The sequence below is a fragment of the Hippopotamus amphibius genome, chromosome 8, assembly GCF_030028045.1.
Source record: "Hippopotamus amphibius kiboko isolate mHipAmp2 chromosome 8, mHipAmp2.hap2, whole genome shotgun sequence".
In the NCBI taxonomy this organism is placed as follows: Eukaryota; Metazoa; Chordata; class Mammalia; order Artiodactyla; family Hippopotamidae; genus Hippopotamus; species Hippopotamus amphibius.
In genome coordinates this window covers 80,169,944-80,192,056 of record NC_080193.1, presented here as the reverse complement: position 1 = coordinate 80,192,056, position 22,113 = coordinate 80,169,944, and the positions used below count along the sequence as shown (strand labels likewise).

Sequence of the window (22,113 nt, the reverse complement as noted above, 5' to 3'; positions counted from 1 at the left end):
TTTTAATTTTTTCTGGCCATATCATGCAGCTTGTAGTATCTTTGTTCCCCAACCAGGGATCAAACCCCAGGCCCAAGGTAGTGAAATCACGGAGTCCTAACCACTGGACCACCAGGGAATTCTGACCGCCTTAATTCTTCAGCATGTACATGGTGTTGTGCTCAGTAGCAACATTGTTAGGACATCACGATGATGCAAATCTTAGTCTGTGCTGCTATAACAAATACCACCGACTGGGCGGCTTATAAACAACAGAAATTTATTTCTTACTGAGCTGGAAGCCTGAGACTAGGGTGCCAGCATGGTTGGATGAGGGCCTTCTTCCAGCTTTTTGCTGTGTCCTCACATGGGAGAAGGGGCTAGGGACCTCTCTCTCTCCCTGACCTCTTTTTAAAGGGCATTAATCTCATTCATAAGGGCTCACTCTCATGATCTAATCATCTCCCAAAGTTCCCACCTCCTAATACCATCACACTTGGCATATACATTTTGCGGGGACACACATATTCAGCTTACAGCAATGCATGAGGCAGACTGTGCGGCAGGAGGGAGCATGGTAGGAAGAGAGGGAAAAATCTTATCCAGCATCAGGGTCTTTTCCACTGAGGGCAATTTTCTGTCCCCTCCATCCTACCAGGAAGAAAAAACAGAACTGAGTGAGCCAAGCTGTCAGCTCTGCCAAAGTGGCCAAGTAAGAGTTTCGGAAACAAAAGGACTTATCAGCTGATTAAATATGAGAAAAAAGAGAATGGAAATTCTTTGAAGAGGAACTGGTTTTGGAAGAGGATGCTGTCACGTAGGTTGAGTTGGAGATGGCAACGTGGGACTGAAACACCAGAAAGAGAGAAATAGATCAGAAGGGCAGGAGGAAGCCAATGAAGCTTTGAGAAGGAAGTGCCAATGGGGTCAGAGAAAGAGAAAGGAGAAAAGATGTGGAACCCCACCTACGGCAGATCAGCTACATCTTCTCGGAATTACCCACAATTATTGCTACTCTGAGATGCTGGAAAGGGGATTTAAGTCCTGGGGAAAAAGATAACAGCAACGACAGCAATAATAATAGCACTATAGGTCTCAAAAGTTTTTATTTTTAAAAGTGTTTTTGTATATATTCCTATGGAAAACAAAACAAAATAAGAGCAGTTTGATTTTCTTTCTGTTTTAAAATACTACTTTTTTTAGCAACCGTATATTCAATACAGTAGGCACATGTGAAGTTAAAATCCTGGTTGAGAGGTAGCCAAGCTCTCATGGTCTTAGAGTTTGTTAGATATTATACAGTGAGTCCTGCAGGGACCATGGCTCTTGAGTTGGCACAGACTCACCTCAGGACAGTGGTATTATAAGAAGTTCTTCATTCATGATGAAAGCACTACATTCTTAAAAAAAGAGAGGTGGAAGAAAATAGAATTTTATTTTTTTTGTTTTTTTAATATTTATTTATTTATTTTGGCGGCATTGGGTCTTCATTGATGTGCACGGGCTTTCTCTAGTTGTGGCGAGCGGGGGCTACTCTTCATTGCAGTGCACGGACTGCTCAATGTGGTGGCTGCTCTTGTTGCGGAGCATGGGCCCTAGGCGCAAGGGCTTCAGTAGTTGTGGCACGTGGGCTCAGTAGTTGTGGTTCGAGGGCTCTAGAGCGCAGGCTCAATAGTTGTGGCGCACAGGCTTAGTTGCTCTGTGGCGTGTGGGATCTTCCCATGGATCGAACCCGTGTCCTCTGGATTGGCAGGCAGATTCTAAACCACTGTGCCACCAGGGAAGTCCCTAATTTTTTTTAAAACAATAAAAATTTTAGACTAAAAGGCCAGCAAAAAGTTGGTTAAACAAAAGAACTATTTTAAAAGTCCATAACAGGCAGAGGGAGTCTCAAACTATCGTATCCTCTCAAAACCTCAGTTTCTCATCTGTAAAATGAGCATCATCCTTACTTGATAGAGGTTTTGTGAATATTAAATCAGGTGATAAATTGTGCGATGCACTTAACCCAGTGCCTGGCACAAAATAGGCACTCAGTAAATGTTAACTAGTATTGTTGCCATTGCTATCATATTTGCATGTCATTAGCAAGGCTATTCAAGTCACATGTTTTGATTTCTTATAGCTACGTCACCTATAATTATCATTATTTTATTATACATTCAAAAATTGACAGTTTTTTTCACTCAAATTATGATTAAGGATACAGCAAAATAACACATAAGGAAAGTTAAATGCAATAGAAAACAACAACACAAAAATCTACCTCACCAATCTTGAATAGCCTTTCCAAAAAACAAGAACACTTTCAAATCACAAAACCTTAACAAATAAGTACAAAATTATAAAGATAAAAGAAATAAGAATCTGTTTTCTGGACTGTTTTGGTATATCCAGGGAATGACTCTCAAAGATAGGTTTTGGGAAGCCAGAAGAAAGGTGTGTTCTCGGCACACATCTTACACTCCTTTGTTGGACCCTGGCTCTGAACTTTGAAAGGAAACAAGCATTACAGTTCATCTAGAACATATGCATACTGCTGCCCCCTGATGCCAACAGGTTGCTTAGCAGCTAAGTAACCATAACTGGATCTTGAAAAATCCCTCAAAGTGATATTTTATTTTGAACAGATGGTTGGATAAATTGTGCATGTATGTATTCCAGAGTTAGATAATTCAGTTATAGAGGCAGATAACTGCAGCATAAAGTTTACAATAATTTAGGTGCCTACAAATTTAAAGGGGTACACAAGTGCACTGCATATAATTGCGTCACTGAATCTCTAGAAGAAACCCACGAGGCGGATACTATTAACATCCCCTCTGTAAGTGGAGGAAACTGAGGTTTGAAAATTTACTTGGCTAATAAGTGGCAGAACTGCCATTCAGTCTTCAAAATCCTCTGACTCCTATTCGCATCCTTTCTAGGCCACGATGTCTCCCTGAAGAGAACATAGTCACCCACTTTGTCCATAGAAAGTGTGACTCTTGGCAAGTCTAACCGAATTGTGTGGTATGCTACTTTCCCTCACTTTCTTTTGCTTTGAAAAGGAGCTTGAAGGCAAATGCACTGCAGTAGAGTACGTGCCAAATAGGGAGGTGTAGAGGGGTCGAGGCTTCTGTGTGAGCAGATTGTAAGGATGAACAATCTCCTGGACGTGAGTGGAGGACTGCTGCGGCTGATGGGTTCGGCAGGCAGTCTGGTCAGCCCGCTGAGCCCTGCCAGGGAGGATGCGTTGGGGGAAAACCTGGCTCGTGCTCATCTTGGGTTGACCAGCCGTGGGAGTGCCCCCTTTAAGCCTGGCCCTAGAGGCCCAGGATGGGTAAAGAGATACCTTTGTAATCCTTCAACCCAGAGGTGACACCGTTTTATAATTTGTCCAAAGGCATGGCTTTTGTTGTTGGTGGCACTAAATAAAGCCCTGCTGGATATATTTACCTGCCTGCCCATAATTCACAAGACTAACAGGGGCCTTTTTTCTCAGGCAGGCAGAGGGCATCAGCAAACTGATTTTAAGCCAATCCCATCCCCCAACCTCAGCACCGCTATCACTAGCATATTTAGAAAATGACCCTTTCATCTGGGTAAAGAGAGGAAGGATGGAGAGAGTTCATTATGGGAGAGATGAGGGAGGGTGGGGGAGAGCATCTTTGGAGTTTTGGGATCCAAAAAGAAAAGAGGAATGATACCAAGCTTCCCTGAAATGATACTGGAATCCAGCAAGCCTGACTAAGGAGCTTTCATGATTCACAGAAATGGGTGGAAATCGGGTAGAAATGGTCTTTCAATGTAGACTGGAAAGAGCCACCTAGCTTCTCCTGGTCAATCTGGCAAGTTTAGATACTTGAAAGATTGCAAGACCCCCTAGTAAGGCATGGAAATTAACAAAGAGCTAGAGGGCCTTCCAGGTCTCCTGGCCTAGAGGAGGAAATCCAGAGGTGATATGCAGTGGACCGTCCAGCTGGGACCCAAAGCAGGACATAGTTACATCTCGGCAGTTGGCTCCATCAAGATGGCAGGGAGCACCCTGACAAGCGGAGGGAGGGTTATAAATGCAAGTAGGAGCCCAGGACCAAGGATAATCAAGACTGAGAATTTCAGGCTTTTTCTCCATCAGTCCATAAGAAGTGGCTATTGTGTAAGACCCCTCAGGAGTTTAGAATAAATTCCATTGGAGGAAGAAAAAACAGTATCTCTGAAGGTAATGTGGTTTTAAAGATGAAATGACTGAGGAATCATTGGGTTCACGTGAATTTACCTGAGAGTGGCCAGATGCAGCCTTCCACATGGTGGCTTGAGACAGGAATTGCCTGGTAGGAATAATTCAAAGTCTGTATTGTGAAACCCCGCCCACCGCACATTGTTGTATTGAATTGAATCAAGCCTGTGGAGAAGGTGATTCTAGCCTGGTAAGACTTCGGAACAGATGAAGTGGGAGGCTTATCAGGTGGAAAGAACGACAAGAATAAAAGCTCAGAGCGTGAATAAGCTAGTTGTGGTATGCTGAAGCTGCATGGAATGAAAGAGAGTGATTTACAGATGAGTAACCGAGGTTTGGAAGCACAGATGACTTTCTTAAAGATCATTGATGAGACAGCCAAGGTTGGAACTTCTGTCTTCCAACTAGCAATCTACCATTGTTCACCTTTCCACATTTATTCTCTTATAAAAACACAGACAGCATAAAATCACGGAATCATAGCATCAAAAGGGGATTCAGACCTCTCTTATCTAGCCCTGTCCCTCAGCCAATTTAATAGCACTGTGTTCTACAGTAATCCTGGCAGCTGGGCAAACTGGCTCAGCTAGAACATTTCCTGTGCTGGGAAATTCTCAGTGCTTTTTGAGACATTACTGGACACAGTGGCACAAAATTCTTTATATTGAGCAAAAATCTGTTTCCGTGCATCTAGCTCTCTTAGCCCTGCCCTCTAGCTGTACACAATCAGCTCCTTCCTCTTCCAAATGTATCCTCCAAATTGCAGAGCATCAAGCATTCATGGAGGACCTACTCTGTGACAGTCAAGGAAGGTAGAATCATGCCCACCCCAGGTCTCCTTGTTCATGTTATGGACATTCTCAGGTCCTTTAACATCTATTGTTCTTTTCTGGACTATCTCCTGGGTCCTTAAGGTATAGAACCCTCTCCATGCTTCTACTGAATCCCCACCAGCCACTTCTTTAAGAAGACAAATCTATTTGGATCCACAGAGAAAGTAGTTATGTCTTAAGAAATGTAAGCTAGTTTTAATATTTATACTAACTATACTGATACTGGATTAACATAGTTAGTAAGGGACACCTGTTGTTAAGTATCATACATGGGACTCCAAGTTGAATGTAAGTGATTAGCAGAGGAATTGTTGATCCCAGTGATTGGTTTCAGTAGGAACACTATGAACACACCCTTTCCCCGATTTGAAACAAACAATCGCAGGATAATAAATGCTTATAGTTAACATCACCATCCTTGATACTCATGGAGTGTTTCCGATTGAGCCAGACTCAGCGAGAACAACTCTATTATTTGGATACTGTGATCATTCCTGCCTTTCCAATGAGGAAACTGAAGCCATCGGGGTTATGGACTTTGCCCAAGAGAACACACCTGGTAGATGGCACTGCCAGGCTACCAGTCAGGCAGTCTGCTCTAAGGAATTACAACAAACAGCAAATCTATGTTAATCAGCCCTGCTGGTGTGACCTGCATGTCTCACTAGTAGCCCTTCTGTGAATGTAAATGTGGTCTCACCTAGAGAGGTACCCCCTCTCAGAAACGCAATAGTTTCAAACTCACCTGAACTCTGATTCCTTCTATGAACGAGTCCCCTGAAATGTTTTTTCACAATTAGATCCCTTGTACTTGAAACATGCCTAGGACTCATAGGTCCTCAATACATACTGATTGAATGATTCAATTAGTAGACCTTGGTCCTGCCACTTTTCTGGTCCCAGATAAGATCAGATGCTTTGAGAGTCCTTCAGTGGGAAGGAGGCAGGATGGGAAGAAAATAAAAGGGATGTGCCATCAGTGTGTCTCTGCCCTGATGCAGCTCCTTGCCTCGCGGCCTGCTGGGGTGGGGCCACTGTTAACCGGGCTGCACAGCTGACCTCTACTGCCAGGTCCCGATCTGCTTTCTGTCTTTCTCTTCAGGAGAGAACTACACCTCTCTTTTTCATCTACAGCTGTCAATGAGGGCCTGAAGGACTAGTGATACAGTTTCTCACTGATGCCATGACTCTGTCAAAGAAAAGCTGGGTCAAATGGAAATCAGCAAGTCCTCCTGTAATTGGAACCCCTCTTGCCTGACCTGTCCCTTATCAGTCTTGACACTGAGTCCCCCAGAATGACTCCTGCCTCCCTCCCTCCTTCTCGCCCTGCTTCTCTCCCTCTCGCATTTGTAGTGATCACCCTTGCTCCCCACCTTCCTTCCCAGGGGCCTTCTTCTCCTCCCTCAGTCTGATGTCCACTGGTCTCCCTCAGTGCGCTGGAGCATCTGAAACCCAAGTATGCAAAGAATTCCAGTCTCTTCCCATGTTGTTTCTGGGTCTTATTCACATGTTCTGAGCAACCAGTTTACTGTCCCTGACAATCAGGGAAGACTGTTCAGAATACACAAAGGGCTTAATTCCAGGGGGAGGGTGTCCAATTTCACTCAGGCCTGGGCAAGCCAATGTAACCTATTACACTAGGGCAGTGGTTTTCAAACTTCATCACTCATCAGCATCACCAGGAAAGCTTATCCAAACATGAACTGTTGAGCTTCACCTCCAGAACTTCTGATTCTGTAGGTGGTATGGGGTAGGGCAAGAATTTGCATTTCCAGCAAGTTCGCAGGTAATGCTGATGTTGCTGGTTCAGGGGCACACTGTGCAAACTGAAGTTCAGGGTGGCATTGAAATGCATTGGACTGAAGTGATTTGGGGGAATAAAATTAATGCTAACTTTCCAGTTTCTGATTATTCAAGGCAGGTGTTAGTGGGAAGAAACCCAAAGTTAAATATTACATTTATATGTACAAATCCATATGAATTGCAGTTGTTGATCTAGTGAGTCAATGTTCAAATCAACACAAAATGCCATGAACTGATTAAAAGTATTTCACAACTTTTAGGGAGGTCTCTAAAACCCTTTGAGAAAGTCCTGCCAAGTCCTCCACACACCAGGATAAGCTCCCATCACTAGGATAATGTAGGAGTTTTGTTTTTGCAAATTTTTATACATCATTCGCAACTAATGGCTCTCCACTGTGGGTGATTTAAAGTGAAACAGTTGTTTTCTCAGGCTGAAAAATTCATTCCAGGAATGGATAGACCATGAGTCAGTTAAGTACAGCTTTAACCCCAACTTCAGCCAAGGCCAAAAGTGAAATCTGCCTGCACTCAGGAACTTTGCTGCCTTCTCTTAGGAGCACCACTTCATTTGCATATAACCCTACTGCCTTCCTAGAAAGGAGAATGGGGACATATTGGTTACCAGGATTCTGGGCTGTCAAGTCAGAATACTAGGAGTCTTATTAGCAGAGAGGTCCTTGGGAGAAATTGTGAGAAGAATTTTGGAAACTGAATGGACAGTCAGGGTGCTTGGACATCCAGATAAATGACACTCGAGCAAAGATGGAGGTGACAGTTGCTGACCCCTGGTGGGCATGGGCTATGGGAAGAATGGACCTCATCTCCAAGAAACTGTGCTCTGAGCTCTGGATATGATGGGGCGGGGGCGGGTGGTGGTGGTGGTGATTAGGAGGTTCTCTAACCTCTTAGGTGGGAGAACTTGGCTTATGCTCTTTGAGCCAAGGGAGAGATGTCAGAAGCTGCAGAGCCAGGATTCTTTTTCTAAAAAGCAAAAGGAAAACCCTTAAAAGTTTGGCTCAAGGAAGAAGGAAAAGTCCTTCACCTGGAACAGGAAGAAAAGAGCCACTTAGGAAGGACAGGAACTCATGGAAATGGAGGGAGTGGTGAAAGGTAGGCAACAATGATGGAAGCTTTGGGTCTTATAACTACAGGAAGATGGAGATGGAATTAGGGGTGAAACAGGGAGTATACTTGAACTTGGGGCTCTCTTAGCAAAACAAAAGTGGAGCCAAATAGTTCTGCGATTGTCATTGATATCCCAGAATATTCTGAAATATTGGCCTGTGGGAAACAAAGGCCTCTTTTTATTTTGTAATAATTTCAAACTTATGGAGAAGTTGCAAGAGTAGTCAAGGAATTCCCCAAAAGGAATCCTCTGCCTAGATTCAACATTAGCTCATTGGCTTTATCATTTCTTATTGATCTACTTACCAAATACACACACACACACACGTCTATACTTATACATAATTTTTCAAAACCATTTGAGAATTGATTGCAGGTATCATACCCCTTTATCCCTAAATAAGTCAGTGAGTTTTTCCTAAGAACAAGGATATTCTCTTCCATAACCCCAGTACAATGATCAAAATTAGGAAATAATATTGATATAATGTTAATAAAATATACTCTAAACCTCAATCTCTATTCAAATTTCATCCAGTTGTCCCAATCATGTCCTTTATAACTATTTTTTTTTTTTCTGGTCCAGGATCTAGGATCACTCAGTGCATTTAGTTGTTCAATTTCTTCAGTGTTCATTAATCTGGAGTAGTTTTTCAGTCTACCTTTTTTCTTTTGTGACCAGTTATTTTGTACAATTTGTTCAGTTTTTGGTGGTTCTGATGTTTCTCCTTGATTAGAGGCAGGTAATACATTGTGGGCAGGAATTTCAGAGAATTACTGTGTCCTTTTCAGTGCACTGTAACAGGAGGTACAGATGTCAGTTTTTCCCAATATTGGTGATGTTAGCTTTGATCACGTAGTTAAATGGTGTCTACCAGACTTCTCCATGGTAAAGTTATGATTTTTTCAAAGGTCTTATTTTAAATGGCTCAAATATTAGCAATGACATAGGTGAACAAAAGCTATGGAAGAATCCCTCGTTTCTACACATGAGCTCTTTGCCTCTTCCTACTTAAACCCTTTTCAGTGACTTAATCATGAGGGGAAAGTTTGAGCTAGAAGGTGTCTTAGATTTCATCTGGTTCCCTGTTTCCCAAGTGTGGGATGTTTACTGCTGGCTGGATGTGGTGATTTTTATGTGCTGCTCATTTGTGGTAGGTTTAATTGTATCATTTAGCAGCAAAGGCTTTCCTATTTTAATGATCTCTCCAACCCTCTGAGTATATGAAGTAAAAAGGTTCAGTTGGGTGCTAGACTGTCTAGAAAATTTCAAATAAGTCCTAATTTTTCCCTTAAAGAAAAAAAAAGAAAAAAAAATAAAGGAAAGGCTTTTGTTTTGCAGTCTGGCAGGTAAGAGTATAGAGTAATTCAATAGCATTTTTAAAAATTGCATTTATTTTTATAGTTACCTGCTGCTCCTCATTGAAAATTATACACAATTTTAATTCACAGTATTAACAACAATTTTCTTTTAAATTACATTAAAAAATGTGAAGTAAAACACGTGAGTCAATTTAGAGAAATTGTAAGAGCTTAAAAAAAACCCTTAGGTGTGCTCTTGATAAGGAGCTGTGAAGATAACTCAGGAATTGCTTAAGTTTGGGAAATTCCAATTTAGGAACTTAGGCCAAATTCCTTATAGGAAATTGACAGTCTGGCTGGCTGACTCTTCTCCTCCACAGTCTTCCTGATGGAACCTTGACTTGGCAGGCAAAGCACCCATGATGGCAAGAGAGAGAACAAGTCAAAAGAAGGCCTCCAAAGCCTTAAACCCGGGGTTAGGAGCACAAATGGAGGCTTCCAGCGTAGACTTCTGACGCGCCTGCCTTCCCACCTGCCTCTCTGTGACCTTGAGTGGTTCTGCACTTTCTCTGACTGTCAGCGGTCTCATCCTTGAGAACGGGTGGAAGTGAATGGTGCATAACTCACACCTTTGTGTGGACTGTGAGTATAGGGTATAGAGGGCTCGGCGCAGTGTACGGCAGACCCACAGAAAATGACGGCGATTACGTTGAGGTCATTTTGTCTTCTGTGGGGACAAGGACAGACACAGGCCACGAGGGGCCGGGAATGGCAACCGTGAGCGGGAATTTTCTCCCACTCCTCGCTATTGGAAATCCTATGGGTTAAAGTGCGCGTGGCCCAGACTGTATCTGAGACCCTCGGTCCCCGGCTGTGCCTCGCCCCTGGTGAGGTCACCCTTACTGGAGACATGAGGGGCCCTGGTCCCATTCGCCCCAGATACCGAGGGGTGCAGATTCGGGTGGCGGCGGCGCGGGCAGGAGCGCTCTCCCTGCGCGGCAACCTGGGCCCCCCGCCCACCCTGGGGAACCGCGAGGCAGATGGAGGCGGCGGTGGGGCCGGGGCGCGCTCGGCGCCGGAGTACCTCCCGGACCGCGCCTTCACCCCAGTCCCGAGACGCCTCAGCTGCACCATGAGCCCCAAGAGTTCGGACTCCAAGCCCAGCCCCTGGGAACGTACCGCGGCGCCCGCGCATGCGCGCCGGCGCCCTCCGCTGTTTGGCCGTTTCCATAGCGACCAAATCGGTTGGCTGGTGGTCCCCCAGCGAGAAAATGAAGCTCAAGAGCCTCCTGCTCCGGTATTACCCGCCAGGTACAGCCTGGGCCCCCTCTGCCCTCATGTGGGGACCTGCACCAGGAGGGTCTGGGGCAGAGGATGGTGCGGGGACCCGAGCGGTGGGGTCTAGAGCGGGTGATCCCTGTGGGATGGGAAGCCTGGTGCTTCCTAACTTGGGGCCCTCACTGCTTCAGATGCTGGATTCTGTTGCTCCAAACTTTTAAAAAGACTCTTTTAGGAAGTCTTTAAACTTTAAGTTGCTGAGTTATAATTCTTTCTGGTTACTTAGGAATGAAGTGGATGGGGAGGGAGAGGAGGTGATTAGTGATGTCGTGGAATGTTGGTTTCTGGAAGGGAAGACACTGACAAAAACCACACTGCTTTTTACTTTAAATGCATCAGAATGAGCAAGTCAAGCTTTGTTGAGTATGGGAAGGAAAATGCATACTTAAAAAGCACATTACCTTAGTGACTGAATTCCAGACTGTACATATCAATCGAAATGTTTACTGAAGGCCTACTGCTTACACTTTTTTGCTCCTTGCCATGGGGCTCTAAAAAAGTTCCAGTGAATTAAGGATTATGAGATAAATCCAGAGGATGCTAGAATGCTCTAGTTTTAGAGAGGATACCCTTGCCTAGTCCTCTTGTTTTATAGGTGAGGACATGGTGACCTTTAGAGAGTAAGTGAAGTCCACTGGTCACACAGGTTGTCAGGGACACAAATAGGAGCAGAATTCTTGGCTTGTAATTTGGAACTCACATTAAAAATAAGAATATAAAGTAAGAAGTCTGCAAAACTTGCCACAAGGCAGTAGATGACAAAATACACTTGCCCAATGAAAAGTTTGGACAAGAACTGTCATTAAGATGTCAAAGGGGTGTGAGATCACTTTGGACTGGTTTGATTTTGGGTAACTTTGTGAGGGGTGGGACTTGAAGAATCTAAAACTGAATGTCTCACTGTTCACAGCAGTGCATCCATTTACTTAGTCAACACCTCCACTGAGATGTCTAATAGGTAGAGACCTCATGATTCCTTTTCTCCAGCCCCATCCTAGTCATGTAGCTGCTTCATGCTGTGTCCAGTCCATAGATGGTATCACCACCAATCCACTTTTTCTGGCAGAAACCTCAGTCATCCTTTATTTTTCTCTTGTGATCATTCACTGCCCCTCTCTGCCTTCCCCTATCCAGTCCATCAGTGCATTCTGTCAGCTCAACTTCCAAAGTATTCTGTGCCTCCATCACATTCTCTCCATTTCCTTGGCACAGGTTTCTTGACCCAACCCTTCTTCCAGCTATCACCTGTGCCCACATCTCCATCTCACCAACATCACCTGTACTTCAACCATCCCTGGGCTTGTCAACTGGATCCCTGGTTTAACTTCATCCTCTAAAGTCTGTATGTCACTAACAGCCAGTGGAATCTGGACTAAACATCTCCAATAGTTTCCCATCACTTTCAGAATAAAATTGACACTTTGCAGGATTTGGCTTAGGCTATTCTGCTGACTTCCAGAACCCTACTTCTTTACCTTCACTACAATTTAGATGTTCTTCCAAGACTTAACGGAGAGTGTTTCATTCATCATTCTCTCTTTCTGGACTCAGCTGTCCCAAGACTTTGGCTTCTTTACTTCATTTGGTCCAGTGTCGTCTGCTCCGAGAACTTACTTTATCACCATTCAAAGAAGCACCTCCCTGCACTGATTTTACTCTCTGCCGTTTTGTTTTATTGTCTTTATTATATCTATCATCATCCAAAAGTGTATTTATTATGTTTTATTTAAAAAGAATTTTTAAAGTTAATTGATTTCTTAGAAAAAAAAAACTATTTCTTTTATTTATTTATTTGGTTGTCCTGGGTCTTAGTTGTAGCAGGCAGGCTCCTTAGTTGCGGCATGCATGTGGGATCTAGTTCCCTGACTAGGGATTGAACCTGGGCCCCCTGCATTGGCAGCATGGAGTCTTATCCACTGCACCACCAGGGAAGTCCTGTTTATGTTTGTGTGTGTGTGTGTGTGTGTGCGCGCGTGTGTGTGTTTTAATTAATTAATTTATTTATTGCCTGCATTGGGTCTTCATTGCTGCACGTGGGCTTTCTCTAGTTGGGGCAAGTGGGCGCTACTTTTCACTGCAGTGTGCGGTCTTCTCATTGCAGTGGCCTCTCTTGTTGTGGAGCTCAGGCTCTAAGCGTGCAGGCTTCAGTAGTTGTGGATCCTGGGCTCTAGAGCACAGGCTCAGTAGTTGTGGTGCATGGGCTTAGTTGCTCCGAGGCATGTGGGATCTTCCCAGACCAGGGATCGAACTCATGTCCCCTGCATTGGCAGGTGGATTCTTAACCATTGCACCACCAGGGAAGTCCCCCATTTACATTTTAAATGTCTGTCTCTTTCCATTAAAATGTAAGCTCCATGGGATCTGAGACCTTATCTCTTCTTCACTGCTGTAGTCTCAGCTCTAGGAGAGACTCTGAGATATAGGAGGCCCTCAATGTTTATTGAGTGACTGCATACGTAAATGAATGTGTATGATGAAACAAATTGACCCAAGCATGGAAACTGTTGTGAATAAATGTTTAAAAACTCAAGGGATCCTGCTTTTACCTCCCTGTCAGAGTGCAACTTTCTCTGACTTGAAGTTAGCATTTGTAGTAAGGATACTCATTTTCTCCCCCTTAAAATTCCAATTAAAATAACACGAAAAGGCAAATTTTAAATTAAGATGAATAGTTTGTTCTCTAGGCATTTTACAACTTTACTTTGGCTGTGCTTGTAGGTAGGCTGGTGCTGATTCCCATAAGCAGACTGATAAATGAATGCCTCGCTTTCGTCCATTTGCTGTAGAGTGTAGGCTAAGAACATGGACTCTGGGTTAAGAATAACTGGCTCTCACTATGTAAAAATGTGGAACTTGGGCAACTTGTTTTGATCTGTTAAGCTGTCAGTCAGATGGTGATAACAGCCCCCATCCCACAGGTCTCCTGATTCCCTCCAGCTACTCTGCCAAGTCTCCCTTTCCTTTTAGAGTAAACCTCCTTGAAATAATGTTGCCTCTGATTTCTCTTTTCCCTTCTGTCTTGAACTCACTCCTTTCATGTTTTCACCCTCACTGCTCCACTGAAAGGGCTCTTTTCAAGATCCCCAAAGACCACCTCCAACGATGCTGAATCCAATGGCCACATTGCATCTCAGTCTTTGCCTTTCTTGAGCAAGCAGCAGCATTCAACGTATTTGATCACTGCCCTCCATCCAGGACACACACTGTGTTTTTCCCTTCTGCCTCATTGTCACTCCTTGGTCCATCTTGTTATCTTGTCCTCTTCTTCCTGATCTTAATATTAGAGTATCCCTGAGATCTGTCCTTGGACTTCTCTAGCTATACTCATTTGGTAGGTAATTTCATTTATTCTCAAAGCTTAAGAGCCACCCTGAGTAGTCCTGAGTACCTGCCTGCCTGCCTGGTTCTTCACTCGGATATCCAACATGCATCTCACATGGGGCTTCCCATGGTCTCCCTCATCTCAGTTAATGGAAGCGCCATTCCTCCACTTGCTTATGCCAAAACCTTGGACTCATCTTTTTCTCTTCTCTTGCCCACTTGACATTTGGCCCAGGAACAAACTCTGCCAACTCACCTTCAAATATATACAGATTTCAAGAACTGCTCTCCAGAACCATGGCCACCATTCTCTTTATTGCTAGAGCCTCCGCACTTGCCACACTTCGGTGGGGTAACTCTGTTAGAGCATAAATTTTTGTCACTCTTGCGCTCCAGCCCTTCAATGGCTTTTCATTTCATTTAAAGTGAAAGGACCATGATGTCCAAGGCTGTGAAGGATCTTCCCCTTTTGCCTTTCTGGCTTTACCCTATCTCCCCACTCCAGTAGCACTTCTCTTCCTGGTGTTCCTCAGATAGGTCAGGCATGCATCCACTCCAGGTCTCTGCAGTTGATGGCCTTTTTGCCTGGAATAATCTTCCCCTGGACACTGGCACTTTTACATTTTTTAGCTCTTAAGAGTAAAGTGAATAGAGTGAAACCCCCCTTTCTAGAATTTGCAACTTCTCAGAGTATTTCAGAACCCCGTTCCTTGCTTTGTCTTTCCTTAGCATTATCTCAATTCAACTTACCATAATTTTACTTATTTATCTAGCTTAGTCTTCCCTACTAGAATAAAAGCTTTGTGAAGACAGGAACTTTGTCAATTTCGTTCACTACAGTATCTCTAGCACCTAGAGTAGAGCCTTTAGGTGAGTGAAGTCTCTAGTAGAGACCCCACGGTTCTAATAGCAATCTTTTTTTTTTTTTACTTTTATTTTATATTGGAGTATAGTTGATTTACAGCGTTGTGTTCATTTCAGGTGTACAGCAAAGTGATTCAACCATACATATACATATATCCATTCTTTTTCAGATTCTTTTCCATATATGTTTTTGTTTGGTTGTTTGTTTTTGTTTGTTTTTTGCTTTTTTTGGCGGCACTGTGCAGCATGAGGGATCTTAGTTCCCGGACCAAGATAGAACTCTGACTTCCTGCAGTGGAAACACAGAGTCTTAACCACTGCACCACCAGGGAAGTCCCTCTAATAGCAATCTTAAACTCAAAAGTAAAGCTTTAGACTCATGGCTGTGATTATTGCCTTAATGGTTATCTTACAATAAGATTATTTTAGCATGTTGTGATACTCAGTCTTTGGTAAGCCATATAATATGCAAGTTGCCAAGGTACTATTGAGTAGTAGGTGGGTGTTACAATAACATTATCCAATAGGAAAAAGTAATCACTTACCACCGAATCCGTCTCATGTTACCTTTATCCCTTCTGCCTGCAAAGCAATTATATTTCACCTCCTAATCCTTTAATTTCAGTCCTCCCATTTTCTTTTGAATAACATATAGGTCAGGAGCATTCTTTTGTTGGCATCCAATGGATTATTCCTCTCCCCACCTAGATTCCTGAAGACTAAAGGAATGTAGCAGTAGTATGGCTAATAAAACGGGGTCTTCCTTTTTTATCTTGGTTACCTTCATTAATTCAGAAGCCCTTCACTTTGTGAAGGATAGGTGTTGAATACATGCCTTTCAATGGACTCAGTTATGACAATCTTTGTCTTTTATTTATTGCATATGGGCCCCTTGTTCTTTGACCAGAAGAAAAATTTAAATAAGCATTAATTGAGCTGGTTGGTGTTTTGAACTCTTTAAAGGTTTCTGTTGATTGAATATGAGCTGGGTAAGGAATACTGCTCTCTTTTGAAGCTTAGCCTTTCAGTACATTGCAGAATTTTGGGGGTAGCGGCTTCTTACCTAAGTGTTCTGGGGATCATACCTATTGCATATAGTTCACGGCCAGGGGAAGAGCAAGAATATTAAGATATTGTGGGAAGTAATCACTGGAGAGCAACGTGTATTCCTGGGAGCATCTTTGTCTATTTTCTGCTTGTATTTTTCACTGCACACCTGACAACCTCTTGCTCATACTGGAGTTCAGTGAACATATTGCCTCGATGTCCTGTACCGTGAGGCAGTCAAATAAATGCATGTTTCAGATTTGGCACTTTATTTTCTAGGTCCATTTGTACAACAACCCACCTAATTTTTAATGGCAGATGTAGAGACTTTAACATTTTTCATCTTATTGAGAATAAGGTAGTCATGAATAAGGAAAGCAGAATTTTGTTAATTTCTTTGTTAGACTTTTTTTTTTTATTGAAGTATAGTTGATTTTCAGTGTTGTGCCAATCTCTGCTATACAGCACAATGGCTCAGTTATACACATATATACATTCTTTTTTTAATATTCTTTCCCTTGTGGTTTATCACAGGATATTGAATATAGTTCCCTGTGCTATACATTAGGACCTTGTTGTTTATCCATTCTAAATGTAAGAGTTTGCATCTACCCACCCCACACTCCCAGTCCATCCCTCTCTCTGCCCTCTGCCCCCTTGGCAACAACAAGTCTATTCTCTATGTCTAAGAGTCTGTCTCTGTTTTACAAATAGGTTCATTTGCACCATATTTTAGATTCCACATATAAGTGATATCATATGGTATTTGTCTTTCTCTTTCTGACTTACCTCACTTAGTGTGATAATCTCTAGTTGCATCCATGTTGCTGCAAATGGCATTATTTCATTCTTTTTTGTGGCTGAGTAGTATTCCATTGTATATATGTACCACATCTTCTTCATGCATTCCTCTATCAGTGGACATTTAAGTTGTTTCCATGTTTTGGCTGTGGTGAACAGTTGCTTGCTAGACTTTTGAAATGCATCTATTTAGGAATTCAATCATGCTGTGTGGGCTGTCAAGGGCTAATCCTTTCCAGCCTTTCTCTGAGTTTTGGATTTTGACTACGTTACTTAATGTTTATGTTATTTATTTACTCAACTATTTATTGAGTGTCTACTTTCCTCAGTAATACATAGTGCATGAACACCCTTATATGCAGTGCAGAATGCTTGATGATGACAATACCTTAAGCTGATAGAAATTTGTACTGTTCAAAGTACTGAAAAAGTAGTTGACAATACTTGAGTTCTCAAATAACCTCATGGGGGATCTTGATCTTCAAGAGTTTATATTCTGATAATGTTGATCCCTATCATTTTTCTTCCTTTTTCTCCATGTTCTTTTTTTTTTTATTATAAAAGGAACATTTACTTATAACTAATTTTGAAAAATATGTCAAAGGATACCTAAGAACACCCTCAACCCACTGAAGGTGTGATTGCCCCTTGAAAAGACCTCCACCTCAAAGTATCTACCAACAGGGTTTGAGAATGCCTTTTTTCTCAACCTGGCTGTTACTGAGTATTATTGGTCTTTGTAATCTTTGCTAATCTGATGGGTAAAAGTCATATCTGTTATTTTATTTTGCATTTTTTATTAATGACATTGGGAACATTTTATTTTGGTCTGTTTATTGATCCTTGTCTTTCTTTGTCTGCAAATTGGCTATTTATGCCTTTCGTTCATTTTTTAAAATAATTTTAAGATTATTAATCTAATTAAGTTCTTTAAACTTTGTATTTATAGCTGAAATTTTTTTGCTGATTATCATTTGCCTTTAAATTTGTGGCATCTTTCACTGTGCAGAAAAAATTTATTTCAGACAAATTCATCAATTTTTTCTTTTTTTAGCTGTTGAGTTTCATATCATGCTTAAAATGCTGATCACAGACACTAAGATATAAATATTCTCTATTATTTAGACCATTTTATATTTTATTTTAAATATTAAAATGTCTAATCAACCTAGAATGTATTTTTGTACACTGTGTGGTTTAATTCCAATTTTGTTAATATTCCCCAAATCCAACTTGTTACATCATTATTTATTGAATAATAATCCATTCTTTCCCCACTAATTGGAACTATTACCATCACATTATTTTAAAATTTCCATAGATAGGTGATTCTATTACATTGATTTAATTTTGTATTGCAGCCACACTTTATTGTCTTTAGTTTGTTATAATATTTGGTAAATTTTCAAATTCTAAAAAAGAAAATTATTGTAATTACTTTAACTCCATAGATTAACTTGGTATCTTTACAACATTGAGTTTTCATCCAGAAATGTGTCTCTCCACTTATGACAATTTTCTTTTATATCCAATAGTACATCTAGGTCTTACACATTTCTTGTTAATTTTATATTTAGGGGCTCAGTGTAATTATAAATGTGATCTTTCCTTTATTTGCATCTTCCCTTGTTAACGTATCTATTTCTTATCTACTTCCAGTCTTAGCTTTTTGTATTCTATATATCTTTTTAGACGCCTTAAATCGTTTCTACAATGTGTGGCATGTAAAATAAAAAAAAATATTTTAACAATGTAATAATATCCATATTTTGCTAAAAAACGTAATGTGGCACAAGAAGCCTATTATCACTCTTAGGAAATAAACGATCAGTATTTGCAGTGGTTGGCTCTTCAAGCCTTTTCCCTTTTCTTTGGAAGTTTGATTCTTAGACTAGAGCTTGGTTTCAAGTCTTTGATGTAAAATAATTACTTCTGGGGGAAAAAACAAAACAAAACTATGCCGTACTAGCCTCTTGATTACAGTTGTTTGCAGGCTGTGCCATTGCATTCCGGCAGTTTTTTGAGTCTTTAAAAACATTTAGAATCCTTTTCTGTCCCAAAGTATTGCATTTGATTACACAACTGCTGCTTGGGTTACCAGCTTAGGTTGTGTCAAATCAGTGCAGCAAGACTGTGATGAGATGAATTATTTCTGAGATTGTAGCTGTGTAGCTGGGTGAGTGGTGGTGTCCAACACTGGGAAAGAAACTGGAGGGATTAAGGGAAAGATTTGGAACTGGTTTGAGGTGCAGGAGAGACATCTACATGCCTGGAACTCAGAGGAAGTCCAGTCTGAAGAATTAACAGTTGGTAATTGTTGGCATATTGATGGTAATTGAAGCCATGGGTATGGGTGTATTTATACAGAGAAAAATGTAAAGTGAGAAGAGAAGAATTCCTAGACCTGCACTCTAAAGACCATCAGTATTTAAAGATCAGGCAGAAGAGGAGGAGCCAGTAAAGGAGAATGAAAAGTGACAAAGTGGAGAAGAAGACAGAAATTTCATGAAAGCCTATTGAGGGTAGAGTTTGAGAAAGGAGGGAGTTGTTCACGGTGTTGGTTATTTCTGAAGGCCATGTGCTATCAAGACAGGGAATGTCAGTTGCACTAAGCAATCTGGGGGCACTCATCCAATCATCTACCAGTTGGTTCACATAGTCAGTGAGCACTGTTTGAACATTTCCTGTGTACCAAATTTTGTGGTAGATGCTAGGGTTAAAGACAAAACAGACCCAGGAGCACAGTCTATTCAACAGATGTTGCTAGGAGAGAAAATAGAAAGATCCTGAAGGCCTTGGGGAGGAGCAGGCACCACTGAAGGAGAAATAGAAGCCAGAGAGGCTTAAGTCTCATCCATTTGACAGTGTAGCTGGCACTTGAACTTGTCCAAATCATGTCCCCATTATGCATAAATCATCATAACTCCTTCTGAGGAGGAGCCTCCTGCGAGTATAAAGAAACATGTTTTCTTCTGTCAAGTATGTTACAGTCTTACGGGGGACAGGGGAGAGAAGGCATAAATGCAATTTAAGTCATACCAGGTGACCATGTAGACTGTGTCACAAGGTAGCATTTGATTAATAGCTAAACAATAAGCACTATTCAATAAGATTTTATATGTGCCAGGTGCTTTACATACAGGTTATTTAATCTTAACCAGAATACTGAAGGTATTATCAACAGATGAGAAAACTGAGATAGAAACAAATTATTAGTATCATGAAATGAGTGAAGAGTTGAGCTGAAACTCAGACTTGGATCTGTTTGATGCCAAGTACATGCCTTTTCAACTCTGCCACATTCTGTTTCAATATTTCAATGCCTTCGAAAAGTAAATACAGTGTTTTGACAGAATTTCCTATTCTCCCTTGATCTAAAATGCTGCTGGAATCATATCTGTTATATCAAATTATGGTCTGTTGCAGTGATTCTCAAAGTGTAAGGGACTCTGTGGGCCCTCAGATCCTTTCATATCTATGCATGACCTCATTTTTTTCTTATACTTTATCTACAGCAACCTATAGGAACAGCTTACATACAGCAGCAGAGATGAGACTCTAGCTGTCTTTAGTTAAGCCAGATATTGCAGAGATTTGCAAAAGTGTAAAACAATGCTACTCTTCTTACATTTTTTGGGACGAGGGGAATAAATATAGTTATTTCTATAAAATATGCTATCTTTATTAACATGCTGTGAATTTATTATTGCTATTTTAAAACAATTTAATAAATATTTAAAAAAAATCTCTATTTTAATGTGGAAAATATTAGAAAAACCAAAATTCTCACTAATAGAAAAAGTATAAATTGGTCCTGAGGCCAAAAGTTTTCAGTTCCACTAGTCTGTATCCATAGAGGTGGTACAATAAAGGCTCTGTTCAAATTTTTTTCAGTCAATTATCTCTCTGTTGTTCAGCTTGAACATATTCTTTTGATTTGTCTTCAAGTTCACCGATTCTATGCTTTGTCGTCTTTGCTCTGCTACTGAGCCTGTTCAGCAAGTTTTTCATTTTGGTTCTTGTATTTTTCATAATTCCGTCATTCCCATTTGACTTGTTTTAATAACTTCTATTTGTTTTCTGAGATTTTGCATTTATTCATTTGTTTCAAGTGAATCTGTAAATGACTGCTGAAGCATTCATTTTTTTTTCTGGCTGTGCCATGTGGCATGTGGGATCTTACTTCCCTGAACAGGGATGGAACTGTGCACCCGGCGTTGGTAGCGTGAAGCCTTAACCACTGGACCACCAGGGAAGCCCCTGAAGCATTTTTACGATACCTCCTTTAAAATCCTCATCATTAGTTCCAGCATCTGATTCATATCCATGTTGACAGTTATTTATTGTCTTTCTCTGGTTCTTATTGCGACGGGTGATTTTCATTGTATCCTGAATATTGGGGTTTATTAACTATCTTTTCTCAGGTGTTGGTATGATGAGTGACTTTTTATTGCATCCTGGAGATACAATAAAATGCCACCCACATCTATTTTGGCATGCCATCACCACGTTTAGGTTTAGCACATAGGTTCTGGTCTGCTTTTGTGGGCTTTTAGTTACAGTAATACTTTAGTTTTCTGAGCCTTTGCAATGTTACTCTGGTCTGATTTGTTTTTCTGGTGTAAGACTTGTGCTTTGCTTTGTCTTAGCAAGACTCCTGCTCAGTCTCTGCTGGTGCCACCTACAGGGGCAGAAGGTATGTCCCCAGTGTGCCTGTTCTCACTGTGTGACCCTTCTGGGAGTGGAGGACAAGCCCCTGGGCCTGGTTGTGCCACAGGTTGAAAGGCAGGGAGACACTGCTTCAGTACCTCATTGTGGAGTGGAGTCTGGGAAGTCCTGGGACTTTGCTGATGCTGCTGTAGGCAGATCGGATGGTCTCCTTGGGCACCAGCTGAGGAGCAGGGATTGAGAAGGTCTGAGGCTTTGCTGCTTCGGCTGCTGCAAGCAGATGAGACTGCGCTGGGACCCAGCTTTGCAGTGCAGACTGGAACAGTCCAGGGCTTCCACTGGTGGGTAGAACTGCCTGCAGGGGCCTCAGTGATGAAGCAGAATTTAGGGCTCCCCATGAGTACTTTGTCTGACTTCTCTTTTCCTGGTTCTTTGGCCACAGAGAGCAAGCTTTTTTGTTGTTTCTTGATTTTTTGTTATCTATGCTTCTTGGTGGTTCCAGGCTGCAAGTCCTTCTGGTCCCCACTGTTGGGATATATGTGAAATGAAAAGAAAACCCAGGGAACTCACCATGTTGTCAGTCCTCAAAGTCTGAGGCCTGTATCCATCCACCTTCTTCTATCCAACTTTCCATTATTTTAGCATTGTCTGCTGAATGATTTCAAGTGTATTTAGAGGATGGACCAAGGAAGAGTGGGTCTATACAATCTTGTTTTGAAATCAGACATCACTGCATGTATTGAAAAATTTCAAAAATGGAAAAACAAAAATGAAAAACATTATGTCAAAGTAAGTTAACTTGTGGCATAGGCA

General features: G+C 41.6%; 1 protein-coding gene across 1 annotated transcript in view; it reads left to right on the top strand.

Annotated features, from left to right (window-relative positions):
- Positions 1 to 10,489: 10,489 nt before the first annotated feature.
- Positions 10,490 to 22,113, top strand: part of DAW1 (dynein assembly factor with WD repeats 1) — a 36,694-nt gene continuing 25,070 nt past the window's right edge. Inside the window, exon 1 of the mRNA XM_057746390.1 lies at positions 10,490 to 10,572. Coding sequence (XP_057602373.1) covers positions 10,533 to 10,572 — 40 coding nt within the window. The 5' untranslated portion in view covers positions 10,490 to 10,532. The remainder of the gene's footprint in view (positions 10,573 to 22,113) is intronic.